At 38.6% G+C, this 19,931-nt stretch overlaps 1 protein-coding gene across 4 annotated transcripts in view; it reads right to left on the reverse strand.

Annotated features, from left to right (window-relative positions):
• MTUS1 (microtubule associated scaffold protein 1) overlaps window positions 1–19,931 on the reverse strand; it is a 143,820-nt gene that overhangs the window by 88,672 nt on the left and 35,217 nt on the right. For 3 of the 4 annotated variants that reach the window (XM_033103942.1, XM_033103945.1, XM_033103941.1), the window contains 2 exons: window positions 12,777–15,017; window positions 8,516–8,711 (listed from right to left, as the gene is read on the reverse strand). In XM_033103942.1, the coding sequence (XP_032959833.1) occupies window positions 8,516–8,711; window positions 12,777–14,879 (2,299 nt within the window). In that variant the 5' untranslated portion in view covers window positions 14,880–15,017. Of the gene's footprint in view, window positions 1–8,515; window positions 8,712–12,776; window positions 15,018–19,931 lie in introns of those variants that run through there. The other variant, XM_033103943.1, reaches the window with a different exon arrangement.

The raw sequence follows: 19,931 nt of genomic DNA on the forward strand, positions 1-19,931 counted from the left end.
ACTTATGAACAAAGTTCTTCAGTGTCGAGTTGTTTATATACTAAAAAAATACTAGAAACGACCTAATGTCAAAAGGAATCTGAAGAAATACATCATAGCACATTCAGATGATGAAATGTTGTACAGCCATTTAAAATCACGTTATTAAAGAATATGTAAGAATCTAGGAAAATAGGCGCAATACCTTTAAAGGAAAAACAAAATTCAATTAACTAAAGTGCCTACTGACTGTTAGGTATGGAGTCTCTAAAATACTAGGAACTGTTTGTCCCTGTTAAATATATGTTAAGTATTTGCACATGAGAATGTGCAAAAAGAAAAGGCATTGAATAGTTATAAATTATGAGGTTCAAAACTATTTGGATTGATGAGATTAAAGGTGAGGCTTATTTTCTTTCCTCCCTACTTTTCACTTAAAGTACTATATTTTTTAAATAGTCTACTGGGAAGGGGACAGTGGAAACCCGATGAGCTATCCAAATTAACTAGTTACTCCAGATAGGAGAGGAGTAGAACAAGGTTTGCCTTGCTTGGGGCAATGGTCCCACGTTCCCTTCCTGACCCTGACAGACCAGAGCTCTGTCTGGCCCTTTGTGCTTTGCCAACTGCCTGAACACCAACGCACTGTGTCCTAGTTACCCACATGCTCTTCTCCATCTGTCTACACATCTGTACTGAATGTCCTCAATCTTTACATTCTATACTCTCAACCCTAACTGCTCCTTCATTCCTATTTCCTAGTGTATCAGCCAAGTCCAGAAAAACGCTTCCATCCATATATATCCTTTTTCTTTCTGGGGTCTCAGTGGCAAAAATTCAATAGCACAAAGCATCAACACTAGACCAAGACTAGTCCTTATTTATATAAGGTTTCACCTCTATTATATTATTATAGAATTACCTATTATCATAGCAAGAAAGAATTTCACCAAACTTAGGTACTGGTTATCCACCCCCTTCTGAAATCCTCAAGTTCGTTTGTTTTAGTGTTATGAGGGCAGATGTGATGAGGGATGAACTCTTCATCTCCGCTATTTAGCTGATAAAACCTGGAGGGCAAGAACCGTGTCTTACTCATCCCACGATTCCTCACAGTCTAGAGTGTGACTTGCACAGTATACACTCTCATACTGCCTGTGAAGTGAATGAATTATCTTTCAGAACGTAACAATTCAGTAACACTCTACATTTATACAGAGGGTGCCTCAAAAAGTATACACATTTTAAGAAAGGAAAAAACTGCATTAAAATTGTAATACTCCATATATACCGATAACAAAAGATGACTACAAATCATGTGTACACATTTTTTGTGGCACCCCCGGTATATGGCAAAATGTGACATTCCACATTCTTGAGTTAGCCAAGGCAATATTTTATGAATAGGGTACAAGAAACTGTACTTTGCAGAACCATTACCGTTTGCTTAAATTCAAGAGGAAGCGCGAAAGAAAAAGTCACGGCAGTACAAGTGAGTCACAACAAAAGCATAACAACTCTTAAGAGGGTGATAATTTGACAGAGAAACAAGAACATCCCACAAAGCAAGGTTCTCCTGAGGACCTGAATTACACAGAAACATAGTGTTCATGGTGATACTGTTAGTACCTGCCTCTGCAAGTGTGTTCACAAGATGTCTGCTGCTTCAGGTGGAAATTAAACAAACATAACTCCATAAATCACGGGCCTGGGAACATGTGTCCTGCAACTAAGGGTGTAATAAACCAAAGACTTAGAGGGGTTGCATCCTTTCCATGGCTACCATACAAAGATGAACAAGGGTCTTCATATGTTCATCAGCAAATTTATTTACCTGGCCGTGAATGAGCTCACCTGGCACTCACCCTAAAAATTCCTAATAAGAACAAGGCAGGCACATGGTGAGCCTCCTGGCTCATTAGAAGCCAAGTTCATTAGCAGAGCTACTCTGAAAAATGAGATCATTGAGACTCAAAACCGAACATATTCTTAAGTCCATTTTCTTTTCTAATATTACAAAAATAAGCAAGTCAATAACACGTGCACCAACTCACTTGAACAAAATCACCTAACTTCGTAAAAGTGAGTTGGAAAATGAAAAAAGAAGCTGCCCAGCCATTCTCCACAGCGGCCACTCTGAATTTTGACTTTTAAAACCTCTATTTAATCTCCAAGTGGATCCATATTTACACACGGCTGCATTGCCTTTTTCTCTTTTGTTTTTCTTAATTAAAGTTTATTGGGGTGACAAAGGAGCAGGACAAACAAAGAAACAAAACCCCATAGACACAGACAATAGTTAGTGGTTGCCAGAGGGTAAGTGGGGACAGGGGGTGGTAGAAGAGGGTAAAGGGGGTCAAATACATGGTGATGGAAGAACTGAGAACAAACCACGTGATATACAGATGATGCATTACAGAACTGTACACTTGAAACGAACGTAACTTTCCTCACCATTGCCTTCTACATTTCAAAGAGTTACTTGCCTGTGCACTGGATCCATCCCGATGCTTCCATCACCTGGTTGTCACAGTCATCCCTGTCGCTCTATGTTTATCAGCTCTTTCCCCAGAGGCTTCCTTAGCCTCCATATATTTGTACGGTCTTAAACCTCAAACATGCACACACCCCTTTGGAGAACTTCTCAGTCTTCAGTCTCCTCCATGCAGCATGACCCAAACTAGACCCACTGTTCTTGTGACCACTTCTTCTTGCTACTCCAGTCCCTATTTTGCTTCACGGACACCGAAACAAGAAAGCTGACAAGACACTTAGGACTACTGACCACCCATAGAGCCTACCAGATCCTCTTCCTCCAAAACACTTTTAGTATTTTCACTCTGCTTTCAATTCCCAAATGCTGGTATGATTCTTATGAGTTTGTGTCTAGACTATTACAATTGACCTGCCTTTACCTTCCTGAGGCTCATCTGTCACTTACCCCGACACACAGTCTGTTCACGGCATGCTCACTCTCCCCATACACACCACATCCTTTCAAAACTCTACGTTTGCACCCTGGGGATGCCAGAAACCTTCCATGCCTGGCCAACTCCTCCAGGAACATTCCGAAGCCAGTTCAAATGTCACTGTTCTTCTCCAGTCTTCCCTCAGGCTTAGTGGTGTCCATTTACTGTGAACACACAGTACTTCATACAAGTCTCCACTCAGATCAAGCCAGGCAACATTTTTAAACACCTGTTGCATAATAGGGACACTGTGTTGAACACTGGAAAATATAAAAATAACTAAGACCTAGGCTCTATCCTTATGAATCTCACAGTTTTATAGGAGACAGCTATGCAAGAAAATAATCACAGTACAGCCCAAAAAATGCAAAATGTCACAGACGCCAGGATGGTTCAGCAGGGGGTTGAAAAATGAAGAGTTTGCATTCAAATGATCTGTTGAAACACCCCTTTTCACCTCACCCTCCAACTAGTGAGCTCACTAAAAGGGTATTAATCATGCCTGTATTCTCAGAATCTAGCAGACCGTGCAGCACGTAGCAGGCACTCAAAACATTTCTTGAACGGAATAATAAGAGATTGCACAGTTACATATTAAACATAGTTTACGAATCATTCCCTATAGCAATCTTCTCTAGAATTACTTGCCAAGTGAGAAAAATTGTGCGGAATAACTGCAAAACTATTAAGAATTTACAGTGATGTCGTTAGTAAGGGAGAGAAATGAGACACTTGTCTCCCCGGTGCTTACGAGGCACTGCTTGGTTGGCCTCCACCTCACTCCCCAGGCCCCAGGCCCCACCACACACACTGGGCAGCTCGCTGTTCCACAGGCACCCCCCACACTGCCTCACCTTGACTTTGCACTTGCTGTTCCCTCTGCCTGAAAAGTCCTTCCATCTGATGTCCAAACGTTTCCCTTCTCCTACTCCTCCAGGTGTTGGCTCAAATGTTACCTGGTCTGTGAGGCCATTCGTGGCCACCCTATTTAAAAATCTAACTCTCTTCACGTCTTTGTTTCATTCCTCAACACTGATCATCATCTTACATACTAACCAGTGTATTTAGTTTATTTTCTGACTTGCCTTACTAGAATTCAAACTCCACGAGGGCAAGAATTTGTCCCTTGTGACTCTTCATTCTCAGCACACCAGGCACTCGATAGCTGCTTGTTAAAGGACTAACAGTGTGTTGGGACTACTGCATGTATATAATAGAGGTTAAAAGCAGATACCCCAGGACCAGACTCCCTGGGGTAACTCTGGGCAAGTTAGTTAAGCTTTCAAAACTTCCAATTGATCAACTGTAGAATGGGGATAAGTATAGTATCTATACCTCAGGAGCTGTGAGAATTAAATGAAATGATGCATTTAGAAAGCTTAGAACAATGCCTGGCCCTATCATTCGCACTCAAAACACATTACTACAGTACAATTATGATTTTTATCATAAGAAACCTTAAGATACATTCTTTAAAAAGTGTTTTAATTACATACAAACATAAAAAATATCTACAAGCAACACATTAAAGTTAGCTTTTAGCGTAAGTATAACGTGATAATTTCTGGGTTTTAATAATGAATTTATGTGAGCACGTGAATAAATTTCTCATAATTTTACTTCTTCTCTCCCTCGAACTCAAGCCTAGAAAAGGCTAAAATAATGTAAAAGAAATTGAAAAGATTTTAAATTCCCTTTAACACTAAACAAACAAAAAATCAGTTTACAAAAGCAACTAAGAAGGAAACAACTTAGCCAAAAAGGAGACCTACAGGATAGGCAAGTCTTTACAAGTTGGGGATGTACTCCTAGTTGGAGAGGAATTTATTTTATTAACCCACAATAAACTGGATTAAAACAAAGGTGTACCCTTTTGAAATGTTATTTCTCTTTTTCGAAAAGAAAACTAAAGACCATCTCTTTCATGAAGCCTTTCTTTAGATTAGGCTCTGGTAAAATCAGACAAGCCCCACAACATTTATTTCTCCAAAGTCTTAAAGCATGTGGGAGCCTTTTCCATATCTTTTCCACACCCTTTACTCATACACCCCTTTGTGCTGCTTTGTGACTGTTGCATAAACATGCATTTGCCCTCCCAGGGTAAGCGAAAGGATCCACAGGACAGGGAGTATATTTTGCACTATTTCAGTAATCTGCCTGGCTCAGGCTGGTCACTGGAAGGGCAATTACATGTCTGTCTGAAGGCACACATTCATTTATAATCTAAAACCTAGTAAGAACTGGTATGGCCTCTGAAAGAGGTGGCAGGCAGATCTCTGAAGATGCTTCAATGGATCATGAAGTATTTACTAAGCTGTCACGTATTCAGCAGCATTAATTAGCAATATCCCTGTAAAATCACCTATATCATGGTAAACTGAGTCAGAATTTCAAGCCAAGGGCCTCAAGAAAGAAATGCCACAATTCCTAAGCCATTCGCTGAGCATAAAAATTTTAATTTTTTAAAACTCATGGTCACACACTACTAGTGTTTCTTTAGACTAATAATGTGAAGCTTAAGTGCATGGACTTCAGGGTGGCCTGGTGGCTCAGTTGGTTACAGTGCGAGCTCTCAACAACAAAGTTGCTAATTCAATCCCCCTTGGGATGGTGGGCTGTACCCCCTGCAAATGAAGATTGAAAACGGGGATTGGACTTGGAGTTGAGCTGTGCCCTCCACAACTAGATTGCAGGACGACGACTTGGAGCTGATGGGCCCTGGAGAAACACACTGTTCCCCAATATTCCTCAATAAAATTAAAAAAAAAAAAAAAAAAAAGAACATGAACTCTAGAACCCAATCCCACCTCTGCCACTTTCTAGCTGATAACCTTGACGAAGTATTTAACTTCTCTGTGATGGTTTCCTCATCTGTAAAACTGGGGATAAGCCTCATAAAACTATGGTGAGGATTAAAGGAATTTATAGGTGAAATGATTTACACAGGGGCCTAGAACTTGGAAAACACTGAATACGTGTGACCTGCTATCATTGGCATTATAATTATTATTAGAAAGAGTTTTCCTCACTATCTCATCTTATTTGATGAGATACTCCAAAACAGCAAAGATATACTTTGGACTCGTTGGTGATCATCACTTATAATCTGGTTTCATATGTATGTCCAGGTTGTGACAAATGGAACAGCCCCACTGGGTTTAATTACAATGCTTTTCCACACTCATTTTAAGGCGTCACGAAAATGTCCATTTGAACTCCAGCTCTGGTTTTCTGTTTAGGTTCTCTGAAAGGATTTATTGAAAACCCCAGGTTGGCTGGAACATTCCCGCTGCTTACCTTTCAGGGCAGTAACTTTGTAGGAGTACAGAGGACATCCATTTGGTTTCAGTTTTCTAATACACAAACACTTCATTGTACAGTAAATGGCAACATGCTCTCAATGATGTAAGGGCACATTGTTTTTGCTCCTCTATTTTCTGTTCTACTTTTAACTCCGGTGATTAAGTTTCCTGTCCCCCACAACAAACGCCTCTCAATTTATTGTGAACATCCAAACAAGTTCGTGGCTGTTCATTTTTTTGAAAAAAATGTAAATAACAAAATCAAGTCAGTCTTTCAACAGTTAAAATATAAAACCCAAACGCCAATCCATAAAGCTTCTGGTTACATTATTTTATTTTTTCTGTTTATATATGGAAAACCATCAGATAAAATATAGTTTTTAACACAGATTCAAAACTCTGGATGGATAACTTAATTATCAAGCGTATTTATACAGGTGAATAAAAGCTTAATAAATTTCCCCATCTTTTCATTATGACTAAACAGACATCTTTTCTCTCTTTAAGGCATGAAATTGCCTTAAAGGCAATATACAGTAAGGGGACTTAATGCTTCATTCTTTGGTGGAACTGTTCCCTACATAAAAGAATCCCATCTTTTAAAACGTACCCTGGGTATCAGCCTAATTTCTGAACAGTAGGTGCACTGCAGGTTTTCTGAGATTTGAGCATCATGTGGCCCAGAGAATAACACCAGTAGGAGCCACCACCCAGACAATTAGACGAGCTCTAAATTGCCCCTCGAATGGTAAGGACAGGGCAAAAGGTGACAGGGCCTGACATGCTCAAATCCTCACACTCCACCGATGCAGAGGCTTTAGCCAGGGAGGGTAATGATTTGCTTGCTCAGGCGGCTCCTGGGTTCCAGAGCCATGCTAGGACGCAGGGCTCCTCACTACAGACCAGGCCGCCAGAGGCCATGGCTCTCTGTGCCACCAAGCCACACGTACTCCTCGCATCCAAGCAGGAAAGGAGCTTCCTATCATCTGGCAACACAACAGTAAGAACCAACTCCCACTTACGCCTCAACTCCCCCACGGTAGCAACAGCGGGAATAAGGATCACTGCTTCGCCCAATGTCTTTAGCTTCTTTTCCGTTTTTCTCCCAAAGGATGAACTCCTCAAGCTGACTGATGGAAACAGTAATGGAACCGTATTGCTAATCCCTCTTCCTCAACCCATACTTCTTCCTGGGTCTGTGCCTCAGAACCTCAGGACCTTGATGTCAGGCCTGAATCAAAATAAATCACCCTTAAAACATTTCTGCACATCATAGGCTTCTCACAACAGTAGGCTTCATAATAGGATTGGAAAATAAAGCCTAAAAATACCAAAGTGTGGAGAGGTAAAGAGATCCTCTGTGCTTTGGTTGGTTTTGTTAGTATCTGTACAGCGTTCTCACATGTGAGGACACACAATGTTAGAGGCAATTTTTTTTTTTTTAGACCATCCAGTAGTAGTCACTATTTTTACAAGAGAACTTACTTCTAAATCTTTCTGACATGCCTTTAATTTGCTCAAGATTGTACCTGTTAAAATAAAGGGTGTTCCCTGCAGAATATTCTCAGTCAGCTGGAATGGTTAGCAGCCTTTTTGTCTTAGTCCCTACGAAATAGGCTGATTTTTCCATTTCCTGTTCTGATTTGTCACACAGAAAAAGCTGTACACCTGCCAAATTTAGTAAGACACTTAACAGCTACTCTTGAAGTTCTCAAATTTCATAAACCTAGTATGATTTTAAAACTATTTCTAAAATACAAACTAACATCAAGTTCACATTAGAAAAGTTTAACTTTGTAGTCACGCTTACATCCCTCAAGATTTATAATACATCTTTCAGCAAAATTCAAGAGAAAACTAATCTCTTCACATGTGGTTAGGGCACATTATAAATTTAGCTTATAACACATGTTATGGAGCACTTACCTATTTGTAAAAAATTTAAAAATGAAATTATTCGTCCATAACAGGTACCCAGTTGTATATTTACACATGCATGCTTCTGAATAGCTTATTAAGTTGGTTTACATACTTATATCTCTCCCAACTAGCCTTCACATGGCTCAAAGATAAGGGCTGTGTCTTCTACTTCTTTTTCTACCTTCCCTGGGTAAGAGGTGAATCCACAAAAGGTTAAATGCTTTAATGACAAAATGTGTTAATTCTAAAACCAAAACCCATCTTTCTGCTTTCTGACATGCCTAATTTTACATTGGAATAATTCATAAACTGCTATAAGGCAAAACTGAATTATTTTATTCTTACCAGAACTGGACACACGCCTGATCCTCTGAGAAGATAGAGCTCGATCGGAATTGAGATTTCTGCTGTCGATATTCCGCCTCAAACAGGAGACAGAAGGCCCCACTTTAGCTTTTGGACCTGGTGTCTTCCTCAAACTGGAGGAGCCAGGCTTGGGTGCATTCCTGCCTGAGGGGGTTGCAGTTTTTGAAGTAGAACCCTGTAAAGAAAGTCGTTAAGGTTTTAGTCCCAATCACACCTTCCCCACAACATTTCCCTGTGCTGTTAGCTGTGTGAAAAACAATCTCTGTTTCAGCCCAAGTCTGCCAGATGAATATTTAATTTTCATTTTTACTATGGAGAAAGTCAAACTCTTCATAGTTTGCTCTTCAACTCGTCAACATGAAGCGGTGACTAAAACTTGATTTTAGCCTCCTATCTCAAAATTGACCTCTTTCCAAATTCACCACAACATACCACGGCACGCAACTTGAACAATGAAAGCTATTTCTAGGTGCTTCCTTTCTTCCTTCTTAACCCCCTCTTGATGGCATTCTCTCCTTTCTCCTTCCACCTCGGGACAGGCCTGCATCATTTCTTGCCAAGATTATGGACCTATGTCCTCAGGATCTTTCTGGTCTCACCAGCCTCCAATTCGTCTTCTGCTCTATGGCTAAGGTAATCCCCCTAAAGTCCAAACTAAGTTAGGCAGCTTCCCTCTGTCTTCCAGATAAAGTCAACTCTTCTTCATAAGGTACGCCAAGCCCTTCTGGATGGGGCAGCCCCTGCCATCCTCTTCAGTGGATTCCTTACTCTCCATGGCTCTGCACTCCTGGCCCCGACCTGCTTACTACCTGGAGTCCCCTTAAGGAGAATATCCTGTTTCCTCATCCGTGGACACGTTATTCCCTCCACTCGCAATACCCTTCCAATTCATACTTCCCCTTTCAGTTCCAGCTAGTGACTAACATGGTACCTCCCCTAGAAGCCTTCTTGTTAACTGTTCCCACCGCCACCACTCCATTCCACCTCCTGCAGCACAGCAGCCTATACAAAGCCCCAACTTAATCCTTAACATCCTGTTTTGGTTTACTCTCTTATAGGACCCACTGCTCTGGGCACTACGATTAGTCAGGGGCTTTCTTCTCTACATCCCAATAGTCACCATTATATGTCACACACAGTAGGTACCCAGTCAACGTTCCTGTTCTACATATTGGAAATGAGAGCCTGAGCCTTACTCAAAGAAGAAATTCCAGTGCCGTAAACTATAATGTGTATTCTCCCTTTCCATAAAGAAAAATTGAGCCTCGTGGAGACTAAGTTACTTGCCTGAGGTCACTTAGCTAGTGAATGATGGAGCTACAATTTGAAACCACATTTAACTCCAGAATCCATGCTCTTAACATCTAAGCTGCATATCACCCACTAGTACCCTTCTTTCTTTGTTTAATAAGTCACAAGTAGATAATTTCCAATAGAGATATGTTAACCCCAGGCTGATGGCAGTTGAATTCATACACTAAGTGAGTTAAAAACTAACTTAATAGGGTAATATCCAAAGAAAACACTGGAAAGCAACATAAACTTGGCCAAGAAAAGCAGGCACTTGTACACGAACTCAAAGATCTTCCACGTCTACTGTAAAACCGGGTAAGGCAATCCCTCAGAGAAAACTTTTTAAAAGAAAGTAAAGCAAACTTTTAACCAACTTACAAAAGTGAATCTTAAACAAATCAGATTTACTCTGCCTTTCAGGGCCAACATTCCACAAGATTTTGAAACCCTGTGGTGCATAACGCAGAAAGGGCAAGGATTCAAGTCAGGGGACCTAAGATTGACTCTCAATTTTATGACTCAGTAGCTGTGTTTCAAAGTAACCTCTCTGAAGCTTCCAAACGTGGCTAACAACTGCCCTGCTGTTACTGGAAAGAGTAAATGATAATATATAAAGCACCTAAACATCACTGGAAAAACTAAGGGACACAAAATATGTAAGATACCTAAGCAAAGAGTTTGGTCCAGAACGGGCATTGAAAAAAATATCAATTTCTTTCCTTGTAGAAAATTCACCACTCCCTTTATCCAATACATGAATGATCACCAAAACATAACCTGTCATCAGTAGCTATGCTCAACCTGCACCAGATTAAAATCAAACTCCTTCTTCCAAATAAGAACTTGTCTTTAGTTTCAGATAAACACTGACCAAACATCTGCGACATTGTAGGCCACCTAAGGATTCAGTCAATTCAAGGCTCAATTTAGCCCAACACCAACCGAGCACACTGAAAATCCTTCCAGGACTGTCTCATCCCAGATCCAGGGCAGATTTCAAACCTTTGCGTCCTGCTGAAGTGACCAAGAAACATAGGTGTCTGAGTAAAACATGAAACAAATGTTCACTCCTTCAGCTCCCTGCAATTAGCACCAAGCCTATGGCCTGCAATGGTTTGCCCTGCCTCGTCCCCCTGATACGTGGAAATGTGTAAGAAGTAAAATAGTGACATTGGAGGAAATTGTGCTTAAGACATTATCATGGGAAAAGACTGAGTTTGGTGTTGCGTTATTTTTAAATACCAATTGATAAGTAAAAAGGTGTTAGTGCTGAAAATATGGGAACCCCTACTGCAAGATTCCTAAGAAGAAAAGTGCTTCTTCTCCAAGATGTATTGACATCCATTTTAATCTTGTGATTCTATCACTTTTTCAGTATCACATCTTGAGCCTGAAAAACAGGCTCTCATTCTGCATAGGGAATATAAAGCTCAGCTTTACTCAATGCACACATCACAAAAACTTCTAATTTCAAAATTATATAGCCAATTTATATTCAAGGTAAATACTACTTAAAGAAACTTTATGTTAGTTCTTCTGGCAGTTGGCAATAGATACACAATAAAGCTCTCCCATAAATCAAGGAGGAATACATGTATTGTTTTTGTGTCTATCTATAAATACCAAACTAAGAATACTGAATTACCAGACGCTATAATGTAATTTAGCAAAGTATCAAATTATAAATGATATAAAATTAGCTCTACATTTCACTTCAAAAGAACCTAAAATCTGAGTTTTGATATAATGGGCAATCCCATTACTTCAGACATAATTGTGGTGTATCATTCCTCCTAAAAAAAGACAATAAGAGCCAGAAAATCTCTAAACTGATCTAGCTCAAGAGTATCATCAAGTCTTTCCTAACCTTCCTTGCAAAAGGACTTAACAATCCCCTATGCACCCTGAAAACACTTCTAAACAGCTCTTGAACACTTGACCACACTTCATGCTCCGTTCTTCTCGACATGAGCCCTCCACACAAATGTCTCCCGTCTGCCTTCCTGCCCTGACACCTACCTCCATTCCTGGCGCACAGGACACAAGCCCAAGAAAAGCCTGTGTGGACTGAAAATACACTACGTTCCCACTGCCAAAAACAGGGCTAAGGACGAGTACACACAACCCCAGAGTGGCCTGCCAAATGTTTTTAAAACTCAGAAAACTAGTTTCTTCACGCTCTTGTCAAAACTATATGTATGTTTAAAGAAAAATAATCTTTGAACTTCACGTGAATTCTTTTTTAAGTGGCACTCTCTAGTTCCCCCAAATATCTGACAGGTGCTATAGAAAACATACTGCTCTTTCACTATATATGAGAATAAAACAGGCTTTATTTATTTTATGGAGCAGGAATCAATGCATGAAAGCTGCAAGAGACATCAAATGTGACCTTTGGGCCTCAAAAGATTACTGCCCCAAAGTCACATTAGCTGATCAGAGGCAGAATCCAGAATACTCCTGTTCACAGGAGAGGACGCCACTTCCCAGAGCTGCTTCCTCAACAAGAGATCAGGAGTTATTTTTATGTTGATACTGTTTACCAGCACGCCAGAGCCATTTCTTAAACGTAGCCCAATACATTTTAAAGTTCATAAACAAACCGTTTTCTTTCTCATAAACTATAATCAGATGTTTAACTTCAAATAACTACACTAAAATATTAAAGTAACTTGTTCTTTTAGCTAACTATTACAGCAAAAGAAACATTAATACTCAATACAAAATAATGAACTTCAGGGTTTTTTTTTCCCCAGGATGCAGGTTTCCAATTAACACTCTAAAATGTACTGACAAGAGAAAGAATTACTGAATAATATATTAACACCTAAAAACAGATTTGCACACCTAATTCTGCAACATTATTGACTATTAGGGGATAACCAATTGCTAACACATCTCTCAGGTTCCTCCACCGTTCCCTGAAGCAGGCAAAAATTTCACTTACCAGAAACAGAGAACCATATTCAAAGGTCTCATTCATAAGATCCTTTTTTAGCTCTTGTTTTTCCACAGGCATCCCATTTTCATTTTCGCCCTTCTTTTCAGGGCTAATCCTATCGATGTTGGAAGCATATGTCATTTCCAAACATTTTGGGCTTTCCATTTTAACAGGGAATATGCCTTTGATCTTCTGAAAAAACGTAGCCACAGACCCAGTCTTACACGCTGAATTAGAAGAACTTGCTCTGTCAACATCTTCCTGATTTGATTTCACGGCAGATGTTGTTCTTGGAACCTTATGGGAAGCATTTTTAGAATGAGTTGCAACATGCACAGCCTGGCTAGTAATGAGTTTATTAAATTGCTGCTTATGTGTCTTGTTAATTAGGATTTCTGCTTTTGTGTCTGCATTCAGGTCAGACCGTGGTGTTTTGCTCAAAACTGTCAAGTGTCTCGAGGAAGACACTGATGAGGGCGATGAGGCATTGCTCACCGGAGGAGGTCTGGGTGTGACCTTTGATAAAGCTGGGTCTTTGGACTGCAATGCTGGTCTCGACATAACTTTTGCCTTGACATTCTTGAAGTTTGGTCTGGGGTAACTTATAATTTCGGTTTTCCTAACTTTGCTGCCTACAGGGGTATTCGTTTTGGTTGTTGATTTTCCTAGATTAGGTTTAGAAATGTTCACAGGTGCCCCCTTCAAGTTAGGTAAATTACTAAGCTCTCGATTACTCTTCTCCGCTTTACTACATTTCTCTGTCGTTTCAATAGGTGAAATAGAAAAGGTTGCTTTCATGGGTTCTAGGACTGGCGTTGACATGCAAATTGTATTATCTGTGTTAAGGACCATATCATTAGCATCCCAAGTCAGTTCCAATGAAGCAGCCACCACCTTCTGTCCTGGTGGGCTACTTGGCATCAATTCTACCATACAATTTGGGGTTCCCAAATCTTTTTCACTGGAGACAATTTGTGTGTCTTCAGCCACAGTGACTTTATGTTCTGGGTTCAGCACTTGGGCTTTACTGTTATCAAAAGTCGACACCAGTAAAGGGCATTCATCATCTATAAGACAATCAGAGACTGTTTCTCTTAGATTTTGGCCCATTTCCTTTTGCCCGTATGAGCTCTCTGAATGTGTCTCATTATTTGGTTCATCTTTAGACAAACAAAAGAACTCTTGTAACACAGACCCGTTGGGAACATCCATGCCATCAGAAACTGGTGTTAGAACTTGTATCTCTTTATCTCCAACTAGTCTTTGGTGTGGCCCATCTGTGTACTCACTGGTGACATTTCCTGAAGAATACTGCCACTGATTTCCAATATCTGGAACAAAAACATCAGTCTGCATCACCACATCAGAAAATGCCGTGTACGTTGTGTCTTGGGCCTCTGATCCTGTAGTTTGAGAGTCTTCAAAGCTAACTCTATCATAACTCATTCCTCCCACCGGTATCTTATCAGAATGGGAAGATGTAGGAATGGAACAGGATAAAGATTTATTTCCACTTTTCGTGCCAGTAGGCTGCAGATTTCCAGTGGTATTCAAAGACTGACTTTTTCCAATGGCATCACGTGTTATAAAGGTGCAGTTAACATTATCCACTTTCATGTCAAATGTTTGGTTTAGCTCCAAGGCAGCTAGGTAGTCTGTACAGTTCAAATCATCATCGTTAGGTTTCCACACAAAAGGCAGAGATGTCTCAACACTCTGGTCCTGAAATGATGCTAGGGAATGATAATTGTAATGCAGGTACTCAGGCTCTTCCGTATTTACAACTTGTGCAGAAGACTGACATGTGGAATCTTGCATATGTAATACCGCCTTACTAATGAAACCACTTGAAGACTTCTGGTGATCACGTACTTCAACACACTCAGGATTCAAAGAAATATTTTCACCAATGTCCACAGCAGAGTTGGCTTCAAAATCAACTACCATGTCGTCTTCTGGGTTGGCAGAATTCCAGCTCACACTGTCAGTTGAAGAGTTTTGTGTAGGTGGTGATTTCTTGTTGTATGCATGTGTGTTTCCATTTTTATCACTGATAAATAAGGACTGCAGTTTATCTTCTGTCTTGTTATCTGAATTATCATCATTCATCCTGAATATTAACTTTAAACCTCTGCCATTTTATTTCTTCTTTAAATTCTTTCAAATGAGAAGGAAGGAAAAACTGTCTCCGAAGTTTTTCAGCACAGTTGAAAGCTAAGATGATCTGAAGTTGAAATGACTTGTTCCCTAGAAGAAATAAAATGATTGACTCAAGTAAATATTAGAAAAGTTAATGTGACCCCTTGACTAATTTCAATCACCTTATTTTTTACATTTAGAACCTACAACTATGGATATGGGTAATTACGATATTAACTAAAGTATCACCCCCTTTCAACGATACTTTTTCAGTAGAGGGCATCAGGCAAAATGGAAAACAAAGACACATAAAATTCCCTGTGCCTGACCTCATATCTGAGATGCCTTCTCCCCACTTCCAATAATTCTCACTTGTCACAAGAGAGGAGGAGGCTAAATCTGACAACAGTCTTTCCTTCTTGGTGGTTGACAGAGTGACCATTGGTCCTAACTTGCCTAGGACAGTCCCAATTTATGCCTATTGTCCCGAGATAATTACTAACAATGCCCTTTTCATTTTCAGAAGGGTCCCCTATTGTTTCCATGGAGAGTGATTACCAAACAGACCTGGCAGGCACAACAAATGAGCTAAAGATCAATGAGGATTTGGGGCATTTGCATTTCTCTTTTCCCTGCTTTCATTCCCTATCTCAAACATATTCCATTTTCAAAGTTGTTGAGTCTTAATAAAGTGGTACTCTATTGGAAGTTCCTAAAAATGTTAAGAGTTACTGTATGACACAGCAATTCTACTCCTAAGTATCTACTAAAAAGAAAACAAATGCCCACACAAAAACTTGTACACAAATCTACATGATTATTCACAGATTATTCATAATAGCCAAAAGTGGAAGCAACCCAAATGTCCATTAACTGGTAAACAGATAACACAATATACATGCACACAATGGAATATATTCTTCAGCAACAGAAAGGCATGGAGTATTGATACATATGACAACATGGATATGATGCTACAACTTAAAAAAAATATATTATACAGTGTAAAAGAAGCCAGTCACAAAAGACTATATATGTTATGTGATACTATTCACATGAAATGTCCAGAATAGGCCAATCTAGAGGGACAGAAAGTTGATTAGTGGTTCTCTAAAGCTGAAAAGGGGGTAGGAGGAAAGAGAATGAAGAATGACTGCTGACTGGGATGGTGTATCATCTGAGGGTAATGAAAACCTTCTAAAGATTATGGTGACGGTTGCACAATGCTGAAAACTATCGAATTGTACGCTAAAACAAAATCATTTAAAACAACCCATGAAAGCTTTCAAATCCAAGGATTTCCGCAAATAACTACATTTTTATTATGTTCGTAGTCAAACAGAAGTGCTTAAGAAATGCCCAAATGTTTAAGCTAGGACTGCAAATAATAAGGCAGTCCGAGCTGATGTAATCCTGATAGTTACCGTCAATCAAATGGATGTCACAGTTCTTTTCTGAAGAAATAAAATTTCCATGAGAAAAAAACAGTGACATTCTGGGATTTATAAACTTGTGAATTAAGAGTCGATCTCATTTTTCTATTTTGCAATCTTTCCTCTGTATTCAAGCTTCAGTGACCTAAATACCACTAGGAGAATAGAAACGATGGAAGAACTGCAAGGATCAGTATCTTCACTGACAGTGCTCTGTGTGTTTCTGGCCATGTATCCTGAAACCAGTCTGAACAGGGGGAAAGAAGAAAGGCTTCAATGTTTATCTCAACTGTACTCATGCATGTGCACACAAGCACGTATGCAGAGTCACACACACACTCAATGAGAGATTCTGAATCCTAAAATAAGGCCTGTATGATTTATATACTGATGAAAAATGTAAATTAGTCATTTTTTCCCATCATAGTTCTTTAGTTAATAAATCACTGAAGTAGTAGTTTTTTGGCTAGGACCTCAATGGAACTTTTTGTAAAACAAATGAAGATTTTTAACCATTGGGTATGAAATATGTTCAAGCTAAATGTTTAGATCAAGAAGTACATTCAATCATTTTTTAGAATTCTGTGTGTGGGGTATAAGTTCAAAAAGCACTAAATATGCTGCACCTTTTTGTTTCTATGAAGGACAATATTCATTTAAAAGATTCTGGTATAAGCAAGTATGAGTATTGCAAACAGAAACGTTTAACAAAAATTATAGAAGTTATCTGTCTTCCTAACCAGATTTATTAAATTCAATCGATGGAGCTTTTACTACTTGAGCTCCTTCCTCCAAAGTACATAAAAGATTTTTGTAAAAACCACCTGATAAAAACTGAAGAAAGTAAATGGTTCATATGGCAAAGCATTTCAAGTTATTTTTTAAATAAATGTATAACAGGATAAATTATGCCTCCAGTTCCACGTCATTCTGTTTAGGTTGTTTTTAGTTTTTCTCCTTTATAAATAACATACTATATTAGACACCTTTTTAATCATTGACTACTTCTGGTTATTTCCTTTGGAAAAACTTTCTGCAAATAAAAGCATTAGTGATACGATTTTCAAGGCTCTTGATATAGTTTGCCAAATTGTTAAATTAAAAAAAAAAGCAGGATTATTTGTAATTATATATTAATATATGTATATAATAGATATATGTACTGAGTATTGCTTTTAAGGCTTATGCATTTTGTTCAGCATTGTCTCCCAAGCATTTTCCTATGTCATCATAATATAAAACATTTCCAATGGTTGTGAAATTCCACTAAAATCTAAAGATTCTAGATTTACAAGATGGTAGTTTACGGAGTAATCAAAAATAAATATCAATCATTCAACTTTCATATAACTGTTTAGTACACTTTGGTTTATGATTTTTTTAATTCGCAAAAACAAATTGATTCCAAATTGATGAGCAACCCTATCTAGAAAAGACCACCAAAAATGTATTGAGAAGAACTACTTAAGACAAGTTTTGATATGAAATCAATTTACTGAAATCATTTCTACCTATGTAGATAAGAGCAAAGAGTAAATGGTACAGAGATTTGAATACCAAAAATATTCTGAAGTTCAGCTTATCAGCTCCAGGATGAGATGAAAGATCAACTTCACCATTCACTAAAGAAAGCCATGGCTTCAAGTCACCATCAATATCGAAGGTAAAGACATGAACAACAAAGGGTTCACCAGCCTGACTTCAGGGATTGTGTCAAAAAGTTAGCCATTTTGTCTTATGGCCAATTTCATTTCTCTCCTACTTTAAGAATAGCAGCCAAGTTTCTACCACATGCTAGACTCATATTCTTTGACTTAATCTCTCTGGACTCGTCAAGGAGTATCTTTGTATTTCTGTAATTGCAATACAATTTGGAAAGCCTTCAAAGTTACTAACTTGGGAATTTATTAAAGCAGAATCAAAAAGTTTAAAAAAGAAAAAAATAAAGAGAAAAGGTTGGAGTAAATCATTCTCATCCAAAGGGTTAATTTCTCAAATTGTCTTTGGTAGCATTGCCTATCAAAAGAAAGGAATGAGCAAGTGTCTTTTTAAGAGAGCCATTTGGGAAAATACTTTTTTCAGAGAATATTTTGGACAAGAGAGAAAACAAATTCCCTGTTTATTAAGATTTGGGGATGTGATAGGGTAGCTTCTCTTGAATAAAAAGATTTACCAAAATACGTATTTGTCTGCTGATGTATAAGGATAAAAAAATTGATAAATATGTACTAAAAGAAATGGTGAAAAGAACTACTAGTATAAAATTTGAACGATTTCAACACCTTGGGAAAAAATAAGGTTACTGTCTAAATCTTAGCTTAAGCAAAGTGATTGTTTATTACCCAAAGATAAAAATTCCTGTTTCTTACAGAGAATAGATACACCTGAAAAGTTGAATCATTGTATGAATTAAATTATTCTCATGTAATTGATTTATTACCATTCATAATTATAATACTAGAAGAAAGACATTTTAGAGATCCAATTCAAACTTCCTCATTTTACAAATGAGGAAACCACCTCGAAGAAATGAACTGCATGTATTGGCTAAATTAGTGGCTAGGAGCAGACCACTATTAGATTACGTGATAGCGGTGTGCCTTATTTGCCAACTGAACTATAAACTCAGTAGGGGCTAATACTTCAGTACCATCTATATCCTCCAATTACCTACATGCCTAGCTCAATAATTTGACCTTAATACAGATAAACTTGCTCCCTCACATGGTAATTATGAAATAAAGAATTTGTTCCTACAAATCACAAGTGAAACCTAGTTTCATTACTTTATAGCATAGAGAACTTTAATTTTACTCCTTATTTATGTCAGCATATGGCATACCAGTCTTTTAAGATTTAAACACAAATACCATTATAATTTATAGCTTTCAATTCATCAAATCCTATCAGTCGTCTTAAAAGTGTTTAAGAATTCACAAATCACAACAGTAGTTCAGCACTCTAGGCTTTAAAACCCAACCTATTACCTGATCTTCGACACCAAAACGAAAAAGAAGACATACGACGTATGTATAATATCTAAGCTACAACGTTCATTTTATTCTAAAGGAAATAAAGCACTTGAACAAAAAGTCATCAGCGTGTGCTGTTATTAAACTCATAAATCCCTATCTCCCGTTAAAACCATTCAAGGTAGCTAACAGTTTTACCCCTAAGCCTCATTATATTACTATTTTTCACAGTTCAGGCTTAAATTCTCAAACTAACTCCTACAACCTACCTGTTGACAAATTCAACCTCCTCCAGCATGTCATTTAGTAAAACACATCTTACCCTGAGGGACCAAGTGCAAGAGTACCTAATAAGTAGTCAGTTTCCTAAAAGCACAACGAATTCCAGGGAAGCTCTTTCAGCAGGAGTGAAGCTGGGGCGGGTTTATTTAGCAGATTTCAAAAGGAAGACTATGGACATGCCACAACAGAGTGGGACTTTATTTAGAAAACAAGTACAAATCAACTAGGTCTCCTGTGAAAAAAACATGCAGATTGACTTAAGAGGTCTGGGGTTGGGCCCGAGATTCTGCATTTCTATCCATCTCCCCGGTGAAGCTGATGCTCTTGGTCCATGG

This window comes from Rhinolophus ferrumequinum, chromosome 4 (genome assembly GCF_004115265.2).
Source record: "Rhinolophus ferrumequinum isolate MPI-CBG mRhiFer1 chromosome 4, mRhiFer1_v1.p, whole genome shotgun sequence".
Classification (NCBI taxonomy): domain Eukaryota; kingdom Metazoa; phylum Chordata; class Mammalia; order Chiroptera; family Rhinolophidae; genus Rhinolophus; species Rhinolophus ferrumequinum.